The sequence below is a fragment of the Phaenicophaeus curvirostris genome, chromosome Z, assembly GCF_032191515.1.
Source record: "Phaenicophaeus curvirostris isolate KB17595 chromosome Z, BPBGC_Pcur_1.0, whole genome shotgun sequence".
NCBI classification, from domain to species: Eukaryota; Metazoa; Chordata; class Aves; order Cuculiformes; family Cuculidae; genus Phaenicophaeus; species Phaenicophaeus curvirostris.
In genome coordinates, this window is record NC_091431.1 from 58,142,550 (window position 1) to 58,152,671 (window position 10,122).

At 36.5% G+C, this 10,122-nt stretch overlaps 1 protein-coding gene across 3 annotated transcripts in view; it reads left to right on the top strand.

Moving 5' to 3' along the window:
* ARL15 (ARF like GTPase 15) overlaps positions 1-5,389 on the top strand; it is a 225,438-nt gene extending 220,049 nt beyond the window's left edge. For all 3 annotated transcript variants that reach the window (XM_069879800.1, XM_069879799.1, XM_069879797.1), the window contains one exon: positions 1,508-5,389. In XM_069879800.1, the coding sequence (XP_069735901.1) occupies positions 1,508-1,660 (153 nt within the window). In that variant the 3' untranslated portion in view covers positions 1,661-5,389. The remainder of the gene's footprint in view (positions 1-1,507) is intronic.
* Positions 5,390-10,122: the final 4,733 nt, after the last annotated feature.

Genomic DNA, 10,122 nt, shown 5'->3' on the forward strand with positions numbered 1-10,122 from the left:
TTCTAAAAAATAAGAAAACTTCCTTGCCCCATGGTCATGCCTGAATTCTGATTTATGTGAGTTGGTACTACTACAGTCACTTTCTTCTAATAGAATACAATGCTAGCTAAATAAAGTGGTGTACAGATACTGTCAGAGCTGCATAGAGATGTTGGCCTGCCACAATATGAGTAACTGTTCCTGTTGTTGTGCATATTTGTGGCACAGTCTGTGATAAAAGAAAATTAAGAGTGTTTGGCAATTATTACAAGGAAAAGGAATGTGCAAACCAAGTCAGGACTAAATATTTGTGTTGGTGTGTTGACAATAGCAAATACTGGTTGATATTATTTTGAGTCTAAAATCTACATATCTATTTTGACAAGTCAAACACGAGTAGACTTTTGGATCAGATAGTGTTGGGTCAAATGCTGTCAAAGACTAAATTTTTATGAAAACAGTAATCTGTGGACTAAAGTAACCTACAGACTGCTGTCTTCTCCTAAGAGACATAAAAAAATATATTTTGATACTGTACTTGCTGTTTTGAAGTGATTGGTATATGCTACTAAATGAAAATCTTTTCTTTCTCAGGCTTTCTGTGAGCCTGTATTTCTGCCCCGACAGCTGGAGTAATTAGCACTAGTGATGGTTGGCATTTCCAAGAAACTGCATCTTCCTCAGCTATTTTGTCAAGGCTTATAATCACCTTAAAACTTGAAATTCTATATTACATTATATTCTAATGCCTCTTTGCTGCGTGGTTGCTGAAGAAGTATAAGTGTAGTCAGTTCAATCAAAAGTTTTCTTTCTTTATAGACCTTATTAGGCATTGTTAGTAAGCAACTGGTGTCTGCTGGAACATGCTGGATTTTGAACTAAGATGGTTGTAGAAAATCACCACATCTCAAGTGTGGTACTTATCTATCATAGTCACATTAGTCTTCTATGTTTAATTTTAGAAAAACTAACTGATTTTGGAAGAATTTTTATTTTTCTAGTGTTCTCAAGGTCATTAAGAAACCCTCTGCTATAGCTTACCTTTGACCAGAGTGTTTCGGATTTGTACATTTCTGACAGTTCATTTGTGTAGTCTGGTGACAAATTCTGCATCTTAAGTGTTTACCAATGAAAGTATAGTGAAATATACAGCCATAACATTGAAGTACAAACATAAACTAAAAACTCTAAGTTACTTTTGGTGTTTTGACTGATACTGAACATTTGTTTTGTGTGCGTTGCTCTTTGCTTTAAGTTTGTATCATTCTTTCCCAGACCTCCCATGCTGTCAAATGTATGGGTAGAGTGGTAGCTTCCAAACAGGTCACTCACCCCTAAAGAAAGCACTTTCAGGTCACGTCATATAACCTGTATTTTAAGAACAGCTGTGGCTAAGATTCTAAAAATGAGTGTACTGATCATCTTACATGGGTTTTTTTGATGTTTAGTTTAGGTTTCGGTTTTTTCAAATGAGAGACAGAGAATTGTCATTACAATATTAATGCATTGGTCTTTTTTTTTTTAATAGATAAAAAAATATTTTGAACTTGAGCCACTGGCACGTGGAAAACGCTGGATTCTTAAACCCTGCTCCTTGGATGATATGGAGGCAGTAAAAGGCAGCTTCTCCCTTCTGATAAACTTGCTAGAAGAAAAAGACTTCGAACCTTCACGAATGTGAAATGCAAGAAAGAAGAGTGAGAAGAGAGGTTCTCCAGGCATCACTGTACCTGCACATTCTGCTCACAACTTAATAATGGTGTGGTATCAAGACTGAGTTGTGATATGTTGTTTATACACAGTTAGTGCAGAATGTCCTTTTGTTAAAATAAATATTCTGTGAATCAGGTACACAACTATTTCCAGTAGAGTTGTCTACACTACTGAAATAGGGAGTTCCTCTTTGTTTACCACTATTTCTGCACACTGCATGTTGCTTTCTTGTCTTGCCATCATCCTTGATAGGAAATTTTACGCGCACAAAAATAACATAGTCTGTAAAGGAGGAAGTCTACCTGCTATCTTGGGTTTTGAAAAATAACTAATGTCTTAAGGGTTAGTGAGACTAATTTATATCAGCTTGTTTACTGACCCCATAGTAAGGAAAGCACAGCCGCTGAGAACCTTAATAGGACATCTTAAAGGCAAGCAGTTCCTTCTTAATGCACAGGTTAGTGCTGAAGTTTTATAAAGTGAAAACACAAGTGACAAATTGGTTGATTCTTAAAGTCACAGCATAAACTTGTCAAAGGCAGAACTGTTATTTTGCTGAAGTTTCCTGAAAAGTAAATTAACAAACGTGTGCAGATAACTGTGTTTGGGAAAAATAGGTGACATAACCAGGTGGTATAAGTAGCAATATTTTTAGAAAACTTGCAGAAGTTGGATAAAGTAATAATTTTCACTGAAAGTAGTTTTCCATAAGGGAACCAAGCAAATGTCTGTTAATTCAGCTGTGGAGGCTTTAAAACTAGTTAGAAGTGTGACTGATTTTAAGTAAGAATTGCTTCCTTTGTCACTCACTCACAGAGTACTACTGTTATCATAACATTGCCAAGGCATCAATACCATAATTAAGGGCCTTCCAGTGTTTGTTCTATAAGCTTCTCTTTTCAGGGGATTATAACTCGTTCTTTCAAACTTCCTCTGGGCTAAATGTTACTTAGAAGACAAAAAAGTATTCATTGGAAACAACATTTGTAATACATTTGGAAAAATCCCATTTGGTTCCAGTAACACAGTGCATATTTTGTCTTTCCAAGTTTTCCCCCATGTAGGTTTGCAATTTTTTGGCTGCCTTTTGTTGATTCTTTTAAAACCTTATAAACCAATTTTGTCCTTTAAAGAAACATGCCAGGTCAATGGTTCATCATTAAGTTAGTCACAACAGGGTATGTGCATATCAGCCCCTGGACTGGTGCACACCTTTGAATGTTGTGCCTTGAGCATTCAGGTGACCTCATGCATGGGTGTCTTCAAACACAAACTGTAGTGATGTGTCACTGGTTCCTCATTGATTCTGCTTGTGTTTTGAAACTTGTAACTCCTTTTTTTTCAGGTCGTTAGGCAACGTATCTTTCCACTCCAAGCATTTATTTTTTAAGCTTGAAGTTTATTATAGTTTCTCACTAGTTTATTTGGGAATAAGAAAATAGCAAGGATCAGCTTTTAAAGGCTTAGAAAAACCATTTCTTTGTTACTTGCAGTTATACTCTGTTAAACAAAACATTTCTAATAGGTTTTTTTTGTTTACTTTTCAATTTCCATGGATATCTTGCATTGCTCTCTCAGAATAATTTCTGCCCAAATGCGTGGCCTGATGATTACTATCTTAACTTGCTTCCTATTATCAGAAAGAAGCTGGGAAAATTGGTTAGCTCCATGTTTAATTTTGTGACAGGTTAGGCAGAAAGCCTGAAGGGCATCTCTTCTTGCTTTGTTGTTCTTCTCTTCTTTCCCACCAGGTTAATTGCCTCACTCCTAATACTCTTGGAAATACCCCAAAACTGGAATTGTTCATTTTAAAACACAGAGAGGAGCCCTGTGTTGGTTCAGTTCTCTCTGCACAGCTTTGACAAGGACCCTGCTGCACATGAGTTTCTTTTGAGTGGTTTAAGGAGGCTTCTTTTCCTAGATTTAAAGGAACTTCCTTTTAAGAGGAACTGGGTCTGATTTACAGTTCCAAACTCTCTTAGTGGACATGCACTACAAAGTCCCGAGATTTCTACAATGTCCTGAGATTTCTGTCCTGTTTAGGGACAGTGACAAATTAAGTAGTGGTGGGAAGGAATGAGAGAGTTATTTCCCAGAGAAGGAAGGCAATTTAGGGAGGCAAAAATGGGGATTCAGAACTTCTGCTGCTTTTTCATTGTGCTTTAGATGAGAGATGATTTTTTGTTTTACTGGTTTTCCCCTTCTTTCCCATATTAAAGTTATGGACCAAAATGTACAGCAAATAAAAATAAATCCAGCTCTGTAGCATTCTTAACACCTTACTTCTTCATACCATTGGGGAGTGTGGTCCAAAAGCTTTAGAGTTTTCCAATTTACATTTTGGTTGTGATTTCCCAACTATGCACTCCTGGAAGGTGCTACATGCCTAACATGCAAAAGGCCCAGGTTAGTCTATGAGAATATGACATTGGCATATGCCAGTAGCCACTCTGACCAGGGCTTTTTGATGCTTAATGCTTTTTCTTTAGGAAAATGCCAACTATAGAGGAGCAGTGATTTTTTTTTTCCCTAAATGATTTTGAATATGCTTTTTCCTACTAATACAGAGATCATTCCTCATCACAGGTTGAAACAATACCTCATAACAGCTTCAGGCTAAGACCAACACTTAACTTTACTTTGAATGTAGTTCTTCTGTGGTTTTGTGTTGTGGATGGACTTAATGGATGTGTACCTTTTTAATGTCTATATACACCTTCACCTTTTTATGGAGGAAATAAAAATGTTCGTAGCAGCTCACATCACCTTTCCTAGTCTAAAGTATGTTGAATGCTCTGGCTATGGTAGAATACATGACACCATGCAGCTTTTATTCAGCTGACCAACCTCAATTGTTTCTTTTTCTTTTTTTTTTTTAATCTTTTCACGTGTGTTCATCGTTTAGATGAAATAAACTTGGGCACTAGGCTCTACTTTCCATGCAAGTTTGTTAAGGAGTGAACATCATCTTTTTAAAAAAGATATTGTGCTTTAATGTTCTTTAGCCATCTGTTAAATTACTTTGTCTGTGCATGTGTGTGTATGTGTATGTGCCCACATTGGGCTTCTTCTCAGACCTGTGGCTGTCTACAATGTCTCAGCCGTCAGAATGAAAACATTATCAATCAGTATCCAACAACAGCTGGTTTTGACAAGCTTCTGTCTGCTCCCTAATGCTTTACAACTTGTCAATAAGACTTCTTTGTCTACCCACTCTGAGCTGGTACTCTTACTGCTTCCATGTTGTGTCCTGAACTTGTACTTCTAGCATTTTTATGGGAAAAAAAGTTGGATCTTTAGTGAGATTTGGTATTCTTTCTTGCTGTATAATGCTCCATGTGTATCTTAGCTTGCCTCTTCAAATGCACCATAAAGAAATCTGTGATGTATTATTTCATTTAACTTCTTGCATTTCATTATATTTATAGAAGTTGCAGATTTTTGTACCGTATTAGTTAATACAGTTGCCTTTTTGTAACGGCAATTAATTTATATTACAAAAGTTTGTATCTTTACTGTAGTTGAAAGTATTAGTTAATTGCCATAATATCTTGACTTTATACTGAAAATACAGTGTCTATACATGGAAGTTGACCCATTCAAGTGTTCGAGTGGACAACTGCTCACATGAGGAACTTGTACTGTTTGTGATTTATACATGATTTCCACCATCAAAAAAAAAAAAAAAGAAAATAAATACTGTGTAGAGTTGAGTTGCTAAGTTTGGATTTCTTGAATAGTAGCTAGTTTGAGTGTATGGTATATTACCTTGATTTGGAATCTTCAAGATAAATTATTTACTCCTAGGTGAAAACAAATATTACTGCTGAAGAATTTGGGCTAAGGATAATACTATGGGAAAAATCAAAACTTGCTGACAAAACTCAATGTTACCTTATCAAACACTTCAAGTAGAAGAGACTCTCACAACCTGAGTCGTAACAGCTGATGGAAGTACAGCACAGCTGAGCCAGATGGGAGCTGCTGATTCAGTTACTGAGCTACTTATTCTTTTTTTTTTTTATCTTTAAATCTGCCTCTTAGCAAGACTAGGATGCTAACGAAAAATTATTGTGAAGTCAGAATATTTTTTAAATTCTTTTGTTTCATTTAAATAGGAACAGAAAATCTACTAATGACTCATTTGCTAGGTCTTGAAAGAATTTTCATTAGCTCATTAGCCCTTTGACCTAATAGTTCAAACAAATAAAAACATCTGTTTGTGTCAGCTGTAGGGATAGTCGTCCAGGGCCTAGGTTAATATGAGGATGAGAGACTCCCAAATCCTATGTGAAAACAAAAAACATACCTTTTTTAGTATCTGCAGTTGAAAAGAACCCGTGAAATCAAATAGAGCTGCCAAGTTCTGTTAGGAGACTGAAAAATATCATTGCCCTTCTCAATCATCAGCCCTCATGGGTGAACTGACTAACATCATTGTGTGGGTTGGACTGAAGGTCTGGTCTAATATAACTAGTTCTGAGACATTTATGCTTAATGCTAGCTGTTTATAATGTATTTTTGCTTTTATCTCAGCTATATTTAGAGAAGCCAAAGTATGCTGTATATATTGCTTGTTCATTCACCAGATTTCATAGGAGTCACATGGTATTCTGGTGGATTTTGGTGGTGTATGTTCAGGACAGCCTTGTTTATGAAGTGTATGTTTGTGCATCAAACATGTTGAATGCTTCCATTTGTGGTGTCCTAAATATATCTTAATTTTTTAATCACTGAAACTGACTAGAAAAGGCAGACATTCAAATGTGCATATTGGTGCTAATAGTAGTCTGTACAGCTCACACCACATGTGGCAATAAGGTGGAGAGAATAGAAAAGAGATATTTTAATCATCTGTTTGTCAGGTTTATGGTAAACCCAGCAAAAGTATTTAGCAAAAGGTCCTGTGCTTGTTTGATGATATGGAAAATTAAGTTGAGTGTGAAGAGAAAGAATTACTTAACCCATGCCCAGCCACACTACTTTTATGGGAACAGAGGAACTCTGCCTCAAAATAACCTGGTTTTGATGAAAACATATTTGTAATGAAAAGCTGATGTATAGTTGATTTCTAAGCACAGAAACATTTCCTCACAAATGAAAAATTATACATATACTTGAGAACCTGCCCAAATGCTAATGATTAAAAGGCATGACTTGTACCTATTATATTTGTTTGCAATATAAGGAAAGCCGTTCACAATTAATGTTCTCAATTGTCACTATTAGCTGGTGAGCTAAAATTGACAAAAAATAAAACCAGCAATCACAGTACTTCTTTTTTACCTGTCACCTTGAAATAGTGAAATGCTGCTGTTCATTTTCATTACTATGCCATGTAACTATAATTTATTGCATTTCAGGGTGCACTGGAAAGTATTTGCATGTATTAAGTAAAAGAAGACAAAAATAAATCCATTTGTGGTTTGGCAACTTCCATGTATGAAGAACCGCCCTCTTTCTAAAGACGCATTTACTCTTAGAGTACAGAAATCTTGTATTGTAGCTTTGTTACAAATTACTGCTAGCTGAAATGCTAAACCATGGAAATTCCAAATGAAAGATGTGGTACTGTTTACATGTGTAGTCCCAAAGATGGTGTGGAGGAGAGAGCAAAATCATGACTTGCATATACATGTTGCAAAACCAAACCAAGTGTAATGGCCAGTCACACAGCGAAGTATTTGGTATTTTAACAATGTGACAGTCTTGGATTTAGAAGGTTGATAGATTTTTCAGGATCAAAAGGGCATTTTGTTAAAAGTTTAATTTTATGGTAGGTTACATTTTGGGCCTGTCAACTTTGACACAGTCCCTTTAAAGCAACAATTCCTGCTGTGTGCCAAGGCTGGCACTCTAAAAATGTCTTCTATAGAAATTAATCCATTCTGCATTCTGTCAGCACATGCTAAAATAGGATTTTCTGTCCTGTGTCACCTTGTCTCATGTACTTGGAAGCACACGTTCACTTTCAGCTAATACACAGCTTACTATTTTTTGGAAAAAGAAAAAAAAAAAGGCTTCATATGCTTCTCATGGTAGGTTTTGCATGCTGCTGTGTTCAACAGTATATCCTCAGAGAACCTTATACACCCAAACTGCAGTATTATTGTACACCTTTCCAAGACCCCCTTTCTGCCAGTATCAAAATTGTGTATTTTTAATGCTTATAGCAACCATGCCTATTTGCAAAACCACATAGAATTATTTTATTAAAGCACTCCCATGTATAGTGTCTGTAAGACCTAGACATTCCAGATGTGAATGGAATTGCACCATTTAAAATTAACACCGATTAAACTGCAGTATCTGTGAAATTGCTTTTTTATTTAACAGTGGAATGAACAATGCAATCTCATCACTGCCTCAATATTTGTCTTGCTACAGAGAAGAAATGAGCACTTATTGTCAATAATGTAAATTATAATAGCTTTTGTACATCTTCACTAAATTGCTTTTTCCAGTGAGATAGTTGTAATCCTCTCTGGTTCACATGTGTGTTACTTAAAGTTGAAAGCTTTCCTTCAAGTATCTGAATACTAAGGTTAATTTAAAAAAAAAAGCTAATTACCTTTTCTAAAAATATTTTTGTATGTAATTTGCAGGAGTGTGACTGATGCAGAAAAGTTCACTGTTTACCTTTAAAATATAGAGCATGACCTTTTGGTTACAGTAAATACAGTACTGCAAGTCTGGTAAAGTCATCACATATACTGAAGGTATTGAGACCATTTACCTCACATTCCTCCCTATTAGCTTCCACAATTAACATGATCCACAGCTGAGAAAATAATTCTAGTTGTCAGTGATGAATGGAGTGAAGTCATCAATCACTGAAGTCAACAGTATTATTTTAAAAAGATATTGCAAACAAATGTTTACCCAAAGATAGCAGTATGTTGCTGAGATTTTGTTTGTGAAGGTTCTCTCATTTCATTTGCATGGCAAGCTGATTTCAGTGCTCACTTTCAAACTAAAGAGAGCTTTCTTCTTTTTTTTTTCCTGTAGCCTGAAGACTACCAAACACTCAAGCACGAAAGTCTTTAGCAGAACCAGGAACATTCCTAGCAACCCTCTGAGATGGAACTTAAGCTTTTTGTTTATTTGTTTTCTTTTCTTGGTATGATGTGCAGATCTGAGGTTTTGGTTCAAGTCTTTCTCCACTGGGAGGTGCCAGTAAAATAGGCATCTACTACTATGGACTTTATAAATATGTTGCCTGGTTTCAGTGCTTGCTTTTGATCTCTGAAGAGTTGTGTGGTGCTTTCATATATAGATGTATTGGTGATCTACAGACTTGAAAAAAATGCATGCAGTGTTTGTAGAGAAGGAATCTCTTACTCCTTTTTTTCCCATTCTTAATGCTGAGGAGGAATCTTCTGTGAAACTGCTTTGTGATGATGAATCTTGTTCTGCCTGCTAGTGAGAGATACAGGAGGCAGTTTTTGCCTTCAGCTTTGGATCAAATCAAATGGAAGATAAACTGTTTCTTCTTTTCAGTTTGACATTTTATACTGCCTGGATACTGGCAACTAGTGTGTTGTCAAATACTTAATCTGTGAGAACCACTTCACATCTAACCTGAGTAAGGCCTGAAGGAAGTTGTCACTACTAATCAATGTTTGCAGTTACTGATTTGATCTTTTTAATTCCTAGCTGCATGTAAGGTTTAAAAATCCTTCTTCTGAATTCACAGCTGTTTACACATATGTATCCTGTGTCCAGCAACTGTGCCCTTGGAGTGGTTGTTGAGGCAGGTCTAGGGTTCTTGCAATCAAAAGTATCAGTTCATTCCCACTTGTCTCCAGATGAGATATAGTATTGTGACCTGTCTTCACCAGAGTGTGCGTGAAGACCCTTTTCTCACCATCTTTTGCATTTCCCTATTTGCATATTTTGAATGGGAACTCTGGTTCATGCCATAACTGATATTTGGTGACATCTTTTAGTAAAGCAGGGGCTGTTACAGGAAGACTAGTTCTGAGGTTCTGTTTTATGATTAAAATTACAGGTTACAACCATAAAATTTAACAGTGAATAGGTTTAAGTATAACTAAACGCCAAGATGAAGCTTGTCCTGGTCCCACTGAGTGGTGCTGAAAATGCTAGTCTCAAAACTAAACCAGAAAGAGTTGCCAAGAGTAGACATGGTCCAGTTCAGCAAGAGGGGTGAAGAAGGTTAATGCAGTGTAATGGAGACACAGGCCACCACTGCAAATGGCACTGAGACCTCCATCACTGTGATGGGAAGCAGGGATAGCATCTGCCTGAACCTGTAGACCATTAAAATATTACCATGTCCATCACAGAGGTGAGGGGAGATGCCAGTTAGTGGAGATCCTGATAGCGGCTCTACCTCATTGGGTCACGCTGACTTGTTATGAACTGCATGGAGTTCAAGAGCCACATGCCTGACTGAGATAAGCACTT